Source organism: Diplotaxodon limnothrissa, linkage group LG16 (genome assembly GCF_057381915.1).
Source record: "Diplotaxodon limnothrissa isolate DT_005_m linkage group LG16, D_limnothrissa_male_GT1.1, whole genome shotgun sequence".
Lineage (NCBI taxonomy): Eukaryota > Metazoa > Chordata > Actinopteri > Cichliformes > Cichlidae > Diplotaxodon > Diplotaxodon limnothrissa.
In genome coordinates, this window is record NC_140611.1 from 16854570 (window position 1) to 16874121 (window position 19552).

At 43.0% G+C, this 19552-nt stretch overlaps 1 protein-coding gene across 1 annotated transcript in view; it reads right to left on the bottom strand.

Annotated features, from left to right (window-relative positions):
• The window catches only part of dachd (dachshund d), a 90076-nt gene that overhangs the window by 39899 nt on the left and 30625 nt on the right, over positions 1-19552 (bottom strand). Inside the window, exon 2 of the mRNA XM_085373971.1 lies at positions 3588-3703. Coding sequence (XP_085230097.1) covers positions 3588-3703 — 116 coding nt within the window. The remainder of the gene's footprint in view (positions 1-3587; positions 3704-19552) is intronic.

Consider the following 19552-nt stretch of genomic DNA (forward strand, 5'->3'; position numbering starts at 1 on the left):
GATGTTGGCGCCCAACAACAAGTCTATTAAGCCACTAGAAGTCTAAACGTCAACAGGACCAATCCCACTCGGTGCTAATCTGCATTCATTACTATGCAAACAAAACAATCCAGCCTCATATAGTCCTTCAAAGTCACCTTTAGATTCAGACACTTTTCTCGTATAGACGCGCCGGCGAGTCCGAATCCTCCAGAGCACAAAACTAACAGCGCATCACGGTCGCATGTTGAGAGTCACACCAGCAAGGAAACAGAAAGGGGGGAACATTTCAACAAATAGAGAATAGCATGGTACTGTCACATGGGGAGCACAAAACAGCAAATAGCAGAGACAAGGTCTGATGGTAGCCCTTGGAGCAGCTGTCATATTAAATAATAATGAAGGATCTATTAATATGCAAAGGAAGCAGCAGCCGACTGGCTTAACGCTGTCATGCCTCTGCATATTGTCAGGATCTTCATCATTAATTAACATGCTAGCTGCCCCATACCTGCGCCAATGTCAGAACATTCTTACAACAAACACCCCAATGCCTGTGCCCTCCGCAACTAACTCTTATAATTAAATTAAAATCAGATTAACTTCACATCAGTACACAAAAGACCGACTTTTACGACTTTCTCTTGCAGTGATTGCAACTCCCCCCCCCCTCTCAAAAAAAAAAAAAACCCCAAACAAAAAACAAGAGCTCATCTGCTGTGTTTCTGTTCTCCTCTCTGTTAGGGACTGCACCATGGGCAACAATGAAAACACCGGTTATTTATCGGGCAAGCAGGATAAATAGGGAAGAGACACTCCATGTCAATGAGCATGGCCGCCTAATTTTATGCATGGACTGGTGGCAGCACAGCAATGACAAACTGGGGATGGGAACAACGCGACTCTTAGGTACACTAAACCACTTGAACTGTGCTATCCACATCATGACAAATTTAGTATCAATTACAGAGCGTGCTAACCTTATGACAAGCGGCAGACTCAAAGAGGAGGGGCAGAGGCACAAAGAACTGACACTAAATTACCTGGCGCATATTGGATCTATTTTAAAGCAGCTTGAAGTGGCGATGGATTAGATGATCCACTCTGCAGCAGGGGATGACGTGCTAATTGTACACTGAAAGAGGATAAATATTACTGTATGTTTCCACTTACAGCACTCGTGAGAAGAAGAAGCAACTCTCTGTGTCGCTCTTAAAGCGAGGCAATGCCAGGAGGCATTAGGAAATATTGTTGTTGGGTTTTTTTTTTTTTATCAGCAAAGTACAGGATGCACCTCGGTAAGATGTAGGTGACATTCATTTCTCTAATGGTAAATGCAGTACTCTTGCGTTATTCAAAAGATTGAAGCCATATCCAGGACATAAATGAATTATATTGAAGCTGCTGCTTAAGTAGTGGCCAGAGTGTGAGTGGAGGCCACCTCTCCACTTTAAAGGAGATGTCATCTCAGTGTGGTGTCAGTCCACAGCAAATAATCCGATTTGGGGGCCAATCTGCCTGTAATGCATCAGCAACTGGAAAGGCTCCAGCGTAAACCCCTGCCCCACACCCCCTTCCTCGGGGCATGAAGTATGCACACGTTCAGGCACTCACACAGACACACGTGTGCCTTCACACATGTCCTTAAGTGTAAAACTAAGCACTAACTCAGCACATTAAAACGTCCATTTCTAAATGGAACTGGTGTATGTTAACAATGTGTCTCACATCCACTCTCTGGTCCTGATGAGTGAAGACGACATTTGTTCTCATGCACTTCTCACATGTGACCGATACAGCCACCGAACTTAAATCTATGACCTTAAGTCTGACGCTTCAAAAGAGCTGCGCCAAAAAAAAAAGAAGGAAAAAAAGAAATAAAATAAAAGGGAAAACTGTAAAACGGTTAAGTGCCTGTCATGCTGCTCTTTAAAGCTGGGAGATGAGATAATTGAACAACTCCCTGCTTCGATCTCAAGATGAAACTTTTTTGCCAGTTTGAGCAATAGTTAACCACTATTACCATATTTGTTAATGCTGCTTATCTCCTTGGAACATCAGCAGAGGGATGACATGTTACTGTGAACCAAACACTGTGCGCTCTTCATCCGCAGCCCAAATGAAAAAGGGCGCAGCTATTTTGTGGGCGGCTCGAAGAATTGGTGAAGCCTCGGGAAGAGCTGTCGGCCCGTATTCTGTCTTTCTGTGCAGGCGCTAACTCATCTGAAAAATGAACTAATGTGACATGACACGATGGTGTAACTATTTAAGACAGTCTCTCAATGTCGTTTTTTATCATCAATCAGAACATTTGGACATGACAGGGAGATCAATTAGTCGCCTACTTAGATGCTAACTTATGTGTGGTCAATTATACTTAATTACTAATCTGTCAAAGTCTGTAACTTCCTTGACGTTTAATGCTTAATACTATCATCAAAACAATAAATGGTTTAATTACGACACAGAAACTGGTGCAAAAAGTTCCATCTCGCCACAGTTAGGAAGCTTAAGGCAGTTATGAGAAGACCAAAAAAAAGAAAACCTCAATTACTTTATCGCTGCCCCCTGAATACCCTGACTAAATGTCAAGATCATAGAGTCCCTCTGGGCTTAAAGGGGATGATATCAAAAGGCTTTTCTGTTGCTTTATGTTCCACTAAATAACATGGGTCTTTCTCATCATTGTCCCTCTCTGTGTTCACTTCAGCCTTTAAGTTTGCCTTCTATACTGCTGCGCAGATAGCCAGTGACCTCATCCTGTTCCCACAGTTCAAAGCACTGGCCTGCACTGAACCGGCACCCGCGTTTAGTAGTGAATTTCAAAGTGGGTGGCTCTTAAACGAATACGAAAACAAACAGAATTAAAATGTGTTCAGTGGGATCATTAAAAGTGTTCAAGTTCACTATGGAAAATCTGCTGCGGTGCTTTATCTCTTTGCAAAAGTGCAAAAAAAAAAATGAATAGTCGGTTAAATAGAATGCACAAAGCTCCTTTCGACAGCGTAATATCATTAAAGACGTATCACTAAGGAGAGCAGAATATGCAAAGCAGAGCACTTACAGCCACCAACATCAAAGCAGTCACAATGAAGCCAGCCACAAATAGAACAAAAGCATTAGTTGCAATAAGACTTGGCCCGGGGGTAAGTTAGGGCACAAACGGTTGTTGTTGATTCTTGTGGCGATAAGCTTGCTTTAGCATCACCACTGCCTATGTACATATACCAGTGGAGTGGATTTAATCGCACTAATTAGAATGCACTCAAGGCAAAATGCAACATCTACTGGAATAATCTGAGAGAAAAGATCTCCACTCCAATCTATTCTCCTCCTCTTTGTTTCCGGCGAGGGGGGGAGGGGGGGGGTGGGGGTGGTGGACAGCAGAGGATCTGTTTTTGGTAAACGAGTGAGCGGCTGGTGTCTGGTGGTTGGATGCATGTGTCACTTTGGACTGGTTGCCATTTCGAGGACAAGCTGCGGGGAGGCCACTCGTGGGGAGGCTGAGCGTGCATGTGCATGCGTGCGCTTGTGTGTGTGGAAGAGACCTAGACAGAGGGAATCAGAGCCTTAGCAACAGTGACAGAGAGATACAGACCAAACCATACCTGTGGGCGGGATCATGCCGGGGGACATGAGGCCGGGGACTGAGTGGGGCATGATGTGGGGGTTCTCCGGTGATGTCACACTCTGGGTTCTCTTCGGAGGCCGGCCGGGTCTGGAGCTGAAACACCGGGCAGAAAGAGGGAAGAAGTCGGGTGAGAAATGAGGAGGAGGGGCCGTGTGGGTAGTGCTGGTCTGGTGCTTTGTGGTGGTGGCGGTGGTGGGGGAGTGTTAACATTTGGAGCACTCCAGAATGCAATTCCATTCCAAAGAGCTAACATGTACTGTAAATAAATTTCTTTTCAAGGACAGTTGCTTTCTGCAGCTCAACATAATAGACTTCCATAACTAATTAGATTACACGGTGAATTCATTTCCTTTATTGAAGATCAACCACTTTTTGATGCATAATTCATAACCCGTACCTCGTTACCTGTTCCTCCGTATTAATATCCCCACACTATTTGAATTGCCTCGTTTGCATATGCTAAAATCCAGCGCGCGGCCCTCGGCCTGGAAATTACATGTTAACTTGTTATAATTATTGCAGTCAGGCCACTATTGATTTATGAGACTTTTAAAAACCAAATATGTGTAGTTCTGGTAATGAATGATATTTTAAGGTTCTTCAGGAAATTAAAAGGCAATGGCTGCCTTAGGAAATGTTCTGCTTGCTTGATTTAATGCGTGCCTTAGCTGGAAGGTGGTGTGACAGAGTGATTCAGACCTGTTGGACGGTTCTGATGGGGGAGTTTTATTACACCAAACGAGGGGCACAGATCCAGCCGTGATAAATGACTGTGCCACCTTACTGTGGAGGAGAAAAGGCCTTCAAAGCAGATACACCCCTGACTTTCCACACATCTTACTCATTCACTTATTAATACAGCTTCGAGTTTCAATCAATACCTACTTTGCTGGCTTATAGTTACAAAGAAAAGCCTACAGGCTGAAAAAAACAACAACACAATGAGCATGTAATGGGCCGAGATTCTATAGAGGTATATTCTTTATGAACAAGGGGCTGGATGTCTCAGCTGAAGATGAATTATGGTGACGTGACACAGGTGACATATTGGCCTCATACATTATTTCACATACAATAGTCCATTTCAAGCTTTACCGGGATACCGAGCGCTCTCTATCAAGAAGTGAGTTTGACTCGTTTTTAAAACACCAAAAGGTTTCCAGAGTGTTCTGAAACTACAGGAGAAAAGCTGGATGGATAGTGATATGTATATATCAGTTTTATATACATATATTTTTTTTTCTTTTGAGGTACGAGACATTTCTTTGTTCATTCATCTCCTGCAGGTAAAGTTAGTTCACACTTAAACAGTCATAATTAATATGAAGACTGAATTACACCATTTTTTTAAAAAGAAAAAAAAAGGTGTTTGCAAGAACAATCTAGATTCAATCAATGTAACAATAATGTCTTTCTCTAGACTTTATCAAGCACTAGGCTGTTTGTGTTACAGTACATTTCACTGTATTTCCCAAAGGCGGTATCTGTAGAATGACGCAGTGTGTTTTAGTTCAGACGCCAGTCGAAATTTATTCAGCCATATCTTGCGAGGTTTATTTACCTCACTCCTGCTAATAGAGTGCACTCACTCTATCTGTCTGAATGTGCTGACTCTCTCATATAGTGGCGCTGGAGGTTTTAGGACTAAAAGCAGACCTTCACCCAACTGTGTCCCTTTGGAGGGGAAGTACGAGAGTGATAGAAAGAAGTAACAAGAGGGAGAGCGAGCGGCAGAAAGCGAGAGGAGGGAAAGGGAGAAAAGAGGGAGGTGGAAAGAGAAACGAGTGCCCGCTCAACCTAGGAACGTCTGGAAACGTAATTCCTATTTCTATAGAAGAACCTCTTTGATCTTATGAGAGGGAGAGATCGCAGACAGTTTTGCTGTCATCACTTTCACTTGTACTCTGGCTGAATTATTTATGAAAGACCTCAATAGAGGGTATGTGATGGGTAAAAGGCTTTTTACTAACAATACTAAAAGCAAAAGGACCCTCAAATGGACAAAAAAATGTCACATCAACCTTAGATCATGTCAAAGGATGTGAACTCGGGTACAAAGGCCCAGTTAAGTAAAGGTAATGTTTGGATAGGCTGCGAGAGATTCTGTCCCGTGTGTTTAAAGGGATAGCATTTCATCTACAGCCTGCACACAAATAACACCAGCGAGCCATGAAAGCAATACACCAGCTGAAAATGGAGCTTTGAACTGAGGAACCTCCGAGCAACAGGAAAGCCTCTCAGAAAATTAATGCTACTGTCTCCTTTCCTTATGGCTTAGTAGACGTCTACATTTGCAGAAATGGCAAACACTTTATTAAAGAGGGGGTGAAGTGGCTCCTCTGCTCAACGTTTCCAAAGACTGCACGTGTATAATGTTCCCGAACGATTTGCGCCACATTTTCCCAGGCATACGGATCTGTGATGGTCAGAACCATCCAGGCTAATAAGCCGGGTCCAGGGAGGAACTCAACCTGGCCTCAAACAAAAGAGCCAGGCTATTTATCAAGCAGCAGATGCTGATTCCCTAAATAGCCTGGCACAGAAACAGCTCCAAACTAGGCCATTATTGCAGAAAAAAAGATAGCACAACTGGATTTATGATTGGAATTTGTGTACCTTTGCTACATTTCTTATCCGCTGTTGTCTTTTCTAATCTTTTATTTTTAAATTTTCTCTCTCTCTCTCTGCTTAAAAAAATCGAAACGTTTCAGGAAATAAGAGCCTCTGAGTTCCAAATTGGGGCTTGTTTGGACAACTTTATTTCTGTTCTAGAGGTCAATCATGAAAGAATTTTATTTCATGCTTTATTTATATTTATGGTTAAGATATTCAGACCCCCTTATATCTCTCTGGCTTCAATTAAGGAAGCAAAATAGGCCCCACCAGCTTTGGGCTGGGGCCACAAATATGTTACACATCTATTCTCTCCCTTTTTCTTGTTTTGCTGCTATGGTGAAAAGAAAATACTGGTGAACTTTCCCTGAACCAGACTTCCTTTAATGGCCCGGCCGTGTGTTGACCCAGCAGAGTCGGCTGGAACCTGATACTATCCAACACACTACGCTGCGCAGGCAATCAGATTACACGGGGCCCAACAATACACTCCACACGAGTCCAATTTCAGCACTACAATGCAATAAAAGCACAATAATTAAATTCACGTTCTCACCCCGTTTACAGGAAGCCAACACGGGGTGATAAGTATAATAAGAGGCATAATATCGAATGAGATATCAGGATGCTTTTTGATCTCACGGCAAAATTCTGACATCTCGCCATCAGTCTCGTTTCTGACAACGGAAGCAGTGACTGAGATCTTATTACCCAGAACGCTGTTAATGCAGTGATTACGATCTGTTATAAATCAATTGAAACCACAAATGTAATGTTTAGCCCAAGTGAGCACACTCCCTTAGTGGATTCAGTTACACACAGAAGTCATCCGCTCCTCCCATCTTCGGATATCTTTAGGAATTCAACCTGATTATGTCAATAGTGGCTCGAGTTTGCAGAGAAAGAGCATAATATTATTTCCTGGTGGTTATGATTGAGCCATTAACCTTTTATCGCAGTCTTTTGTTTGACGTTTCTAAAAGCTAAGGATGAAGATATTTATTCCATTTCCGCCCGGTTGGCCAAAACAAGCGAGTGAATCATTCGTCTGGGGCTTGTGTAAACAAAAGGCCTCTCCAGGTCTCTGCCAATCAGGTCTTATAAAATATTAACCCAATGTCATTGCCCTTTTAAAATCTCTCACCTAGAATTCCCTAATTGTTCCTTTTCTTTATCTCTCCAGTGCAGAGAGTAAATAAATTAACAAAATAGCTTTTATCGCCCTGAGTAACCTTTTAACTGAAGGATTATCTGGGGTTTATTTTTCATTTCTCTCACAGCGATAGCAGAGCATGCCCCATTGATTGGTTTGCTGGGGTGGTGACCAGCCATGAAAACAAGGTCTTATTGATAAAACAAAGCAGTTTCTTACCTTTTAAGTGCCAGGTCAGGCAGAAATTCAGACGCCCTGAACCCATCAGGGGCCTGAATATGCTGAGTGCATTGGTTTTTTTGGAGGTTTGTTTTTTTTTTTTTTAATTCAGTTCATCAAATGGTTTAAAAATATGCGCACAACTCCCCTGAGAGGTTAACTATGTTTTTAAAAAAAGATAGGAATAACATGTCTGTGCTGTCTTACTGCCAATTTAAAATCCCCACAGGTCAGATAACATTGTTGTCTGGGAAAAAAATAGTGCGATGCTTAACTTTAATTTGAGAAATGAGTTGTGTTAAAAAAAACTTGGTCTGCTGGACAAGAGAAGTGTAATGCTAGCTAACGCAGAAGGAACAGGAAGTTGTGCTCTTTAATTTTACATTTGTTTGTTGATTAAACTTTAAGAGTAATAAAGAATTTTACATTTGCTCATCGAAATCACTGTTTGAGCAAAAGTGTCGACCGTTCTCTCAAACCGAGTATCTCTGGGTGAATAAGCAGCGTAGCATTTCTCGAGATTTTCTCAAAATCTACAATCAAATTAGCTGAGAATCGAGCGTGCGTGTATCAAAGAAAGCGTAGCAACTTGACAAAATGAAAACCAGCGAGAATGACAGGGCTATATGTTGCTTTCAACAAAACGGGGAAAAAGAAGGAAAAAAAAAAAAGATGATTTATATTTCCTGCTGACCTTGGCAGTCTATTCGTTGTGATGATCATAATCTCAGAGTCACCGTGTGATACATGGGAATGCATTCGCTCATCCATCTTTTTCATGCATCCATCTATCCTTACCCTCATCTTGTATCTGTATTTGCATTGAACCTATTCTTGGATTATCTCAATCAGCTTCCCCCTTGCACCTGTCAAACAACGCCTCGCACAGGTAGCCACACGGCACTTATCTGATCTAGATAGCTGGATTACAGCGAGTTTGAGTGCGAGCAGAGAGAAGAGGAAAGAGAAAAAAAAAGGAAAGAAAAACAGACTTTTATTTATTAGGGTTAGGAACAGCTGCATCCGCCTGCAAACTGTGAACCTTTGTTACGGAACAATATATCACAGATCAAATGGTGTGAAATCAAAGGCGGGAGAGAGTTAGCATCAATCCCACTAAAACCCCTTTTAAAGTGCTGTCTGTGCTCTGATCCCTGTGTGGACTAATGTGCGGGGTTGAGATCAGTGGTAGTTGGGAGAGTGGGTGCCTTCCTGATGCCTTTGTCTGGGCTCAGGCCTGATTAGGACCACGCTGGGTGAGACGATCGCAGAGTCTGACGGTACGGGGGAACTCGGAGCCGGTTTTGCTCCTTCCGCTGTCCTCGAGCCCGTGCAATGAAACAAGCAGACTTTGAGAGAAGACCGATGTTACGGCAGCTATAAAGAGCTTAGTCCTGTAATCGCTCTCTATTAGAGCCGTTTGAAGCCTTTCGGTTGTGAAACCGAATCTAAAAAAAGATCTGAAATGCGATAAACTGCTGATTATTCCCATGCATCATTAATGTTAAAAGCTGATTTCATAATTGTACGTCCCATAACTACAGAGTCTAAGATTGCTTAGCACCACATGAACAGACTCTGATAATGAGTAAGCAGACTTCCTACATCACGGGAACTGATGAGGAAAGCCTAATTGGTTGACTTTTCCATGCCTAATGGATGATTCTCTTAATTAAAAAGATACTGTACCAAATGTTAGAAATCAGATAGCGCTTAAAGTAAATGCAGTTAATCAAATGTATGAGAATGAGCAGTTCCAGGAAAGCCTAAATGAGATTGGTAGATATGATTTGGCTCCAATATTTATTAATTGCAAGTGCCTTTGGTTAGCAAAACAGAACAGGTCTTATCTTCAAACTGCTAGGAAATTTCATCTAACCACTCTCACTGATCTCTCTTTTTCATGAACTGCGATGCATATGAAACAAGTCTTCAAAACAAGGCTTTTAAAACTTACCCAGTCAGGGTGCCTTTGAGGATATTTAATTAAAATCTAATCCTGCATTCATTAAGGCTCACATAAATTAAGCTGTCATTCATAAGATTTATGGATTCTCATTTGCATATTGCATACAATTCATCAATTACTCAAGTATGAAAGGAGCGCATTTCCCTTGGAGCTGCCTGCTAGCCTGCCAACATTTGAAATGAGAGAAAGAGCACGACTGTCAGGCATTCACTGCAAACTTTTCCCCACAATGTCTGTGCACTGATTAATCTCATTTTCTAGGCATCCCTTACAAGATTGTACACAGTCCAGCTGCACTTTTCAATTATTTCTCCTGTCCTCTCAACTAACTTTGAAAGCAGGATGGGCTAAATGTGGACTGGAGGCTACTTTGGTCTTTATGTATATAACATGTCTTTTTGCCATGGTAATCATAAATTAGAGAGAGGGGTTTTAAAGATCCTAATGGAAAGGAAATGTAGTAATTTTATTGCAAATCCCATCAGGCAAATATTCTGCATGCTATAATAGCATATTTCCTGTCACATTTAGAGAAGAATACATCCAGCAGGCATTCTGACAGAGGGAGAAAGCTCAAGAAAAAACAAAAAAAGATAGAGGGGGAGGGTGGACCAATGAGAAAGAGAGTTGCAGTGAGAAAACAAAAGGGGGGGGGGGGGGGGGGGATCTTAGTGCTAAACACATAAAAACTCCCTTTTTGGACATGAGGCTATGGGAAACGCAGTATGGAGTAAGTGCTTAAACCAAGCGGAGCGTGAACGCATCTAAGATAAAAGGTCAGGCAAACACAAACAGGCCACTCGCGAGGACGAATGGAATTAATTGACTCATTAATATGCATGGCTAATAAAGCTCAAAATCCTAAAACAAAAATCATTGTCAACCATTCCCTTTTAATGGCTCTTATTTTCAGCTTGAGAAGAGCTAGTCTACAGGGTGTATCAATCTTAGGAGGGGTGGAGTTCCTCCACCAAACAGGCTTGGGGTAACCTCGGTGTTGTATGCTCATGTCCTCCCCAGCAGACAAAGGCAGAGTTGTTCTGGTGGAGGGATTAATTGAGAATTAATCCCAGTTTCTGGCAGTGGAACAGACCAGCAGTTAGAAGTGAAAGTCATCCTGAAGGGTAGTTAATTGGTTCCCCATAGCAAAAGCTTTGGAGAACAGAAATCAAGCTGCATTTTCATTAATCCTCCCCATTGTTTTGTGAAATTGTTGTGGAGAGTGACTTCAGATAGAGTCAATAGTTAAGGCTTTTAATTTGCTTTTAATTCTGCCAGTGGGGTGACAATTAACAAACCCCAAAGAACAATAGCTGTGAAAATTATGCGTTCGATTGACTCTAAATGACTCTGAAATCAAAAACCGATAAGCAATTAATATACTGTACTCTACAAATGGTAAGCACCTCCAACATACTTGATGCACTCCATCTAACTCTCTCACTCTATCTCTACATATACATACATATATATATATAGGGCTTTTAAGCTTTGGGAATAGGACCGTCGGATTGTCGGATGTGATTAATTACGGGTCCAAATGGACACAATAGACAGAAAGGGTGATGTAATCATAACACGAGGAGACACGGTGGCTAACGGCAGAGATGGAGGAGGAAAAAAGGCGCAGAGAAAACGAGAGACAGAGCACAAGAGACAGCGGCGGCTCACAAACACATTCCACGTTCAAGCTAAACAGGAAGACCGTGGTGATTAGCATTAATTGCACTGAGGATTGGAATCCTGTGTGAAACATTAAACAAAAATTATCTACTGTTTATTCTGTTTTTTTCCCCTCATTTTTTTTTCAATAATTAATGAAAAGTAAATACTTTGGAGGAGTCCAAAAATGATCTGGGGAGGAAAAGAAATGTTTACATAATCAGGAAAAATGTTCCTGTACTCTTTTTCCTCTGTGTGCGTGCGTGCGTGTGTGTGTGTGTGTGTGTGTGTGCACACATGGAAAGGTTAGGGCTCAGGCCTGGTTCTCACTGTTCCTCAGTGTTTCTCCATTAGAAGTAACAGTGTCTGTTCCCCTGAGTGCCGACTGCTGGGAGAGTGTTTGCATATTTAGATACAAGCAGCCCTGTTTATGCAGCCCCACTCTTGGCTGCTCAAGTTCACTCCAACGCAGGTCCTGATCAATTTGGCCAGCTGTGCTTTAAATGCTGTTTACAGCAATAACATTGTGGCTAACAGAGCACAGCCTAGCCTGCACGCACACACACACGCACACACATTCTTACCAGTGAGAGACAGACAGACAGAGGGAGAGAGAGAGAGAGAGAAGCAACTTCAGAGCGAACCCCCAGCCTGCACATCCCCAGACGAGCATTTGTACTGAGTTAAAGACGAATCAAAGCCTGACTCCTCTGCAAGACACGGAAGAATTGGATTCCATCTGTATACATCTCTGTGATCCTTCCGGAAGAATCACTGACTGCGAGCGAAGAGAGAGGAAATAACAAGAACTCAAACCCGGAGTCCCAACCTGACGTTCCAAGTTACAGGCGTCGTTTCTGACGAGTGATTGGCACGGAGCACAAAATAAAACGTCAGGCTCGCTGAAATTCCCACACACACATGACAACTGCTTTCGACAAGGTGCCGCGCACCTCACAAATAACTCTGTTTGGGCGAGACGCTACATTCCTCGAGACTTTGGGGGTTTCTCTTGAAAGCTAAAACTCCATTTAAGCCTGGCAGGACAGCAAATAGGCCTACTCAGCAAATAGCAGTGAAGCTGCTGCTGCTGCTGCTGCTGCTGCCGGTGTGCTCTCGCTTGATGATATAATTCTTAATGTACAGCTTGACGAGACATAAATCTTACCCGAGAACCACCTCACCTGAATTCTTTTCCCGCTCTCCTCCTCTCCCTCTCTCATGATGAATTGTTTGCTACATCTCGGAGACTAAAACCCTTCAACCTCTTCAAACCCGGGTTTCTAATAACGCGTAGGTGCTGGGGAGAGGTGACAGCATGATGAATATCACAACAGACAGCTCCAATATGGGACAATTTTACCAGATCGATATCTCACTGCAATATCACAGAAAAGGAGCTGATATTAGTCTACACAGTGTATTACAGATGGGGTACATTTCTTCTCTCTGCACTCCCAGTGAACCTGGGCTATATTTCATCCACGTCGGCAATGGTTTACACACTCACAGACGCTCTGGAAACTAATCATAGTGTGGTAGCCACACCAGATGCATCTGCTTAAAATTATCCATATGTGTGACGCGCCTCTAACCCCCTTGTTCAACACGGCGATGGACTTGCAAATAAACTGTGAATCACATTAGAGGATGTTACAGGCCATTATTTCTAGCGAGAACAAATGTTTTGTCACATTCTAATAGAGAGATCACAGGCATCATGTGCGCAGCTTTTTAGAGCAAAGCCGAGGCAAAAGAAAGAGGCTTTGTCACGTTTGAAAAGAAGCACGAGAACCTCGCAATTAGGCGACAAAACTCTAAAGTTTGTTTGCCAATAAGCTGAAATTATTAAAAAAAAAAATCTCTTCAACACGTTTTTTTTGTTTTGTTTTTTTCAACTGAAATCAATAAGTCCGAATAAACTATTCCTTTCTAATTAAATGGCGCATACGTGTTTGTAGGCATGTGTGCGATCACAGGTCTGACTTTAATTTGCGCTAAGAGTAAATTATGGTTCGGGGAATTCATCACAGTACAAACATTTGTTGAGCCCTAGATGAATAAATCAATCACAAATGCTCTCTGACAAATTAACTGACACTGTTCTCTTTGTCAAGCTCGCCGCTAAACACCGTGGTCAAGTAACGTGTGCCTGAAGAAATGGAATGAGACACCTTTTACTTCCAAGGGAGACACATGCATATAGGAGAGAGGGAGAGAGAGGGAGAGGAATGAGAAGGAGACTGAAGGAGGGAGCGCAGACGCTGCTAACGCTTAATATCTTCTCTCTCCAGGGGGCCGGGGCTGAGGGCCCCACTGCTGTCAGCTGCAATAGGACCAGTCTTTTCGTGAGTGCCCAAGGTTCGTTAAGGGCTATTAATGGAACACAGTATCCCTTGTGTAGGGAACTTGTCAGTGTTTCATTAGAGACTGATAAACATATAATACATAAGTGTCAAACACAGTGTGCGCGCAGTGTGACGTGGTGGCGGGAGGCGAAAGGGATTTTGGGATTGGAGTGTTACAGTCATTCCCATGCTCTGCACTGACAATATTTGGGATTTCATAAAGAGGGAGGAGCGCAGTGGACACACCCCGGGACCTGTTGAGCAAACTGTTTGGCTTTACGGAGAGGAAGTCCACAGCCGGCGGTGCCGCTTCGGCAAACACCGAACTGTATTATATTCTTCAATGGTTATCTGAGAAAAGAGGAGCGCCTTTTTGCACGTGCGTAACTGGTGAAGATGAGCTGGCACATCTCTTCTTACTGCTTAGGCCCAAAAGTACAAGCAAAAGAAATACATCGTATTCAATTAAAGTTCTTTTTTTCACCACTACTGAAACAAAGCAGCCCACAGCTGGGACTCTGGGTCTAGTTCACAAAGTCCTTTTGATCATTTTGTGGCAGTAAGAGAGTTTGGAGTCCCGTGGAGTACGGGACCAAGCCGATCTTATTATGATAATTGGGATACATCAACTTCAGATAGCACTAATGGAGTGAGATTTCAGTGATCAAGAGTGCGTATTCGACTGTAGAAGCAAGTTCACTTTTTTAGAAGGAGGCATTATGCAACGCTCCGGTTGTGTTCCCAGTGGGCAGCCACTGAAACTTCCAGAGCAACCCAGAGTACGCTTTTAGCTTTGGTGTTGGAAGCAGCGCTTCACTCTGACGTTTGCCACCGAAGACAAGTGTTGCTCCGGTGAAGTTAAATCTATTTCCTCGCGAGTGAGTAATTGGTCACTATGACTATTAATCAGTTAATCTTCTCCTTTTCTTTTTTTTTTTACACCCTCTCTCTTCAACAGAGAAATATCAGAGGTTCAATAATTAAAAACGTGTCAGGTGAAAGTCCAACGCGCTTCCTCACACTGTATGTTCTCACATTCCCTGCTTTGTTCATCTTATTAACCTCCTCTCCGCTCGCCGCGCCTTTAAATGAAATCTTTAGCCCCTTACATGTGAAATTAAAACTGCCCTCCCTTGAGCGCTTTTAATTATTCTTCTTCAGGAGAAACTTCCACTTCTACTTTTTGTCAAGGCGGCCTTCTTCTCCCCCCCCCCCTTTTTTTTTCCACACTCCTACTCACTGCCCAGGTCTGTCATGCTTCACTCCTCCCCTCCAGCCCGTTGCTCTTTCCCATTTTTTTTTCTTCTTTTTCTCTTCTTCTGCAGGTCTGTTTAATTCTCACCTTGCTCTGCCCTTGTCATCAAGCCGTTGAAGCACAAAGCCAGGAGCAAGGGAGTGTTTACTCATTTCCCCACTACATTACCTCTCCTATTAATCACTGCATGGAAACTTCTGGACACTGAAGCATCTCTGCAGTCGCTGCCCCAGCTGCCCCTCTACGCTAACAGGGCAAACTTTACATAAATGCCATTCTGGATATAAAAAAACCAAAATAAAAAACAGAGTGCAGAGCGTACGCTTGCACTTGTTTCTTCAAGTAGGCACCCTTAAGCCAAGACTGCATTACTTCAAAGAGTTAAATATGTTAAATACCGGGATAATATTTTAATGCCCTTGTGTAAAAGGAAACATAACTACGGCTCTCGATAAAAAAAAAAAAAAGAAGAAGTTTTGAAGCAAACATGAGTTGGTTGACATTGAAATGCATGATACATTATGAGCACACAGGACAGGCAGAGGTTAGTGTGTCTAATTAATCAAATTTAATTGCATGTAAATTGTACTTTAAATGCAGATGAGGAAGAAAAGCTGTTTTTATTTTTTCCGTCAGAGAACACCCCCCCCCCCCCCCCCCCCCTTGTTATTCTTCACTTATTCTATTTGTGAGATCAGAGAGATGAAAAATGAACTGTTTGCTAAAGCAAAGCTACGTCTCTAATTCCTAGTGTTAAGGTTTATTTAGACAAACACTTGATTTTTTTGTTTTGTTTTGGGTTTTTTTTTGTTATTAGTACTAGGGGGTAAAAATGTTTAGCGTGAAAATTCAATTTGAGTCCTGTGTGTCCATGCTGCCCCACGAACAAGGCAAAGCTGCTGCTGTGAAAGGATTCTTATGAAATTCAATTAACACACCAACAGCTTTCCTTTTCTCTCCTGCCCTAATTCCCACATTCCCGCTGAAATGACTGCATTCCCGGCAATTATGCTAACCGCTCGGAGTGCACCATAAATTTACAGGTCTGGGAAAGGCTGTAACGAGAGCTCCTTAAATATGGGAAGGAGACGTTTGAGAAGATGGATCGCCGTGGGCTAGTGGTCGGCCGGCAGTGGGCAGGGGGAACTTGTTTGTGAAACGCATACTACTAGCTGCTCTGCTTCTTCTAATGAGGCTATGGACATAAGGAACATTATCATTAATGAATGAACCCCTCCTTTTTCCGGCTTTTTCTTCATGTGTGTTTTTTTCTTCTTCTTTTGCTTCTTTTCTTGCCACAGCCCCCCTGTCCTTTTATTACTGTTTCACTGGGCAGCCCAAGGCGGCGGGCGGCATGTGCGTCGGCTATATATGAGAAAGAGAAAGAACCCAAAATATTTGAAATGCAAATAAATGAGTAATGTAAATAGTTTTGAGAGAGTTTACCCAGTGAACAATGGCCCCTTATGAGACACAAGTGCGACAGAGGGAGAGAGAACAGGACTGCTGGTGTGGGGGATCTGAGCGGTGGGGGTTGGAGGGATCATCCAACACAATGTGGCCCTTCTCCTAAAGCAACTTGTTATCAGGCGCTACACAGAGCCCCCCATTCAATCTGCATTTAAATACATTTCAGTCCACTCACTCATTTGCATTCATTTCTCCCATTATATTTGAAAATGGCTAAATGTCTAGCCAACACAATGTGGGAGCCTATCACCGGCCAGGGGAAGCCCACACCTGATGCCAATTTAGCCTGCTCGGATCTATTCAATGCCGTGGCCTGATCTGACAACTCCAGCTCTTCCCCATCCAGGAGACTTTTCAATTGGATCTGCTCGCGGTGACAAAATTGTTTTTGCTCATTGAGGTTTTTTTCTCCTCTTCTTCTTCTTTTCTTTTTCTGTCCCACCCCCGCCTTTCCATCTTTCTCTCCCTTCTCCCATCGTCACTCCCTCCGTCTGTGCGTCTGGGTGTCTGTTTGGGAGCCATGGGAAAAGGAGAGGCAAATGATTCTCAGTGGCTTCTGATTTCCACTATTTGTTCAGCATTAGGCCCACTTATCTCTGAAAGAAAAAGCAACATGTGGAGAGAAAGTGACAGGCAGAAATTCAGCCTCACTAACAGGCCTATTGTGCCCTCAAGATCTGCATTCAAACACGAGGGGCCCTCCAACTCTTTCTCCCTCTCTCTCTCTTTCTCCCGCTCCCTCTCCCTGTCGCTATAAAATGTGCACATACTTGTGCATAGACCTCTGTCACAGTCAATTACTGCTGCTAATCTGTACTGCAATGGAGAGTAAATATTTCATTACTTTTTCAAATAAACAGTTGGTCTGAGCTCATGGAGTGTCATCTATTCTGTGAAAGGAGCTGTGACGTTCACATTCAATTACACCATAAAAAGCTGCCAAAGCTTCTGAAGTAGACTTTTTGTGCTGAGAGCACACTACCAAAATCATTAAGACTCGGTGGCAACATCTTGAGATGAAAAGCTGAGTGGAGAGCCCCAGCATTTACACTACAGCACCTTTTCTTCGGCCCGAAAAATCATCCTGGGAGCGCTGCCCTTGCCTCCCCCTTTCCTCGTTCTCTGTTCATCGGCCGGTGTCTACGCGGCTCAGCAGAGACACACAATGTTGTTTTCTCTGCAATGTACTAAGTAGTGTTGTGTGAGATTAGCAGATGAAATAATGCAAGGAACGGGGAGGGCAGGGCGGGAGTGGGGGGGGGGGGGGGGGGGGACTGGCGGGGGGTTGACAGAGAGATCCCAGAGTCTACTGCTCATTAATCACTGCAGCGTCTTTGACCTTTCATTTGCCAAGGGCGCTAAGAGAGGAGGAGGAGGGTGGCCGCGGCTGCTAACGCTGCCCAGGAAAGAGGCTGAAGAGAGGAGAGCAAAGGGATAGACGGTGGGGGGGTGGGGGGGGAGAAAGGGTTGGAGAAGAATCAAAAATATGACCGCGAGATTCTGCCGTGTCGAGTCCAGACGAGATGCGTTCTTAAGGAAGAGTGAAATTAATCAGCTTCGCCAACCGTTAGATGAATCAGGCATTTCCCAGCCCCTAGGAGGTATCAGCTGCTCTGCTCCACTCACCGGGCCTGATAGAGACCGATAGGCCCCCTTTCCCATTTACACATGTTATTAAAAGAATTACAAAGACGTCTGCTCGGCTCCCTCCCCTCACACCAGTGTGGGCTTTGGGAACTGGGTGCTGGAAGTGGCAAGAGGGTGTGACATTAGCGTCAGGCGTATTTTTAGCGTGCGGATGCTCCGCTCTCGGTTTACCAGGTGGGATGACTGAAGGCAGCCAGGCAGCGGTGGTGGTGGAGGTGGTGAGAAAAGCTTGACACACTCCAGCTATTGCAGAGAAGTGCTTGTATATGTGAGAATATGCGTGTGAAAAGAGAGGAGAGTGAGCGATAGAAGTCGTGATTGTGGCCCCGCTTTGGAGACTTGGAGCGCTGATTGATTCGTAGGATGATGCCTGTTATACATCATTACATCTCCATTGTCTGTTGTAACTTGGAAACACACTCCTGTAATTAGATAATGAAGTCACAATGTTTCGCAACAAGAGCACTATAAAAAAATTAAAATAAATAAATAAAGATTCCGGTCTAAATAATTAAGCTACAAATAAGCACGAGAGGAAATGAATGAGAATGATAGCTAATCAAGTGAAAACAACGCCACTTACTGAATCAATACAGGGGAGATGAGTGATGCAAGTGCAGTATAGTTTATCACTGGATATGGTGGACAGTTATTAATATGCATTTAAGCTTATTTTTAACCCTAATTGATGTTCAAGGTTAATCTAATCAGACCAATTGTACCTCTGAAGAGGCTGCTCCAATTTAATTGGCTATTTTTATTGCCTCAGCGAGATTTTAATTGAAACCAAAGGGGATCTAACAACAACTGTGACATGTTGATGTCTGGGGGATAGTTATAAATATGTGACAAAATATGTGCATTATTAATGTGACTTCTTAATGCATTATTGTAATGCGTCCCCAGAAACGTAGATATTACTTTACGCAACACGGGTTTAAGAGTTTGGGGGGGGGGGGCTCAGCTCATCCTGAATATGTCAACAAAATAATACAGGGATGCTTTAATCTGACTCCAGGCAAATCAGATTTAAATTGTTAACATTCAAAAGGAAAAAAAAAGGATAACTTCTGTAAGTGTAATGAACTCTGAAGACTCCAGGAAAAAAAAAAAAAAAGAAGCTGGCCTCTATTGAGTCCTCACAGTTGAAATGCTGATAAAAAACTGTCAGCGTATTCAGAGCCTTTTGCGCGCCACAGATAATGTGGTTCAAGAATAGTGTTACTACCTACACAAGGAAAGCGATGACACCATAAAAAAAAAATGCCATTGATCCCAAAAGAAGAGATTACATTGTGTCTGACACAGGCGTGAACATTAGCATTAGACTCCTGGATCAAATTCTGCACTGCAGCAGTAGCCATTGATGATATCGATCAGAATCGTGGCTACTACGATTATACATGAGCCATCAGCTGGCACTTTTAAAAAATGGACTTCCTCTCCTTCCTGGCTTTTGTAGAAAATTCTCTTTATCTGTATGAATAGCCCCCCCCTCTTTTTTTGGGAAGATCAGTGATTTTAGACCTAAACGGCTTATTAATTGCAGGCCTGCTTCCTGCTGAAAGATCCAGTGAGAATTCAAGGGGACACGGGATTTAGTGCT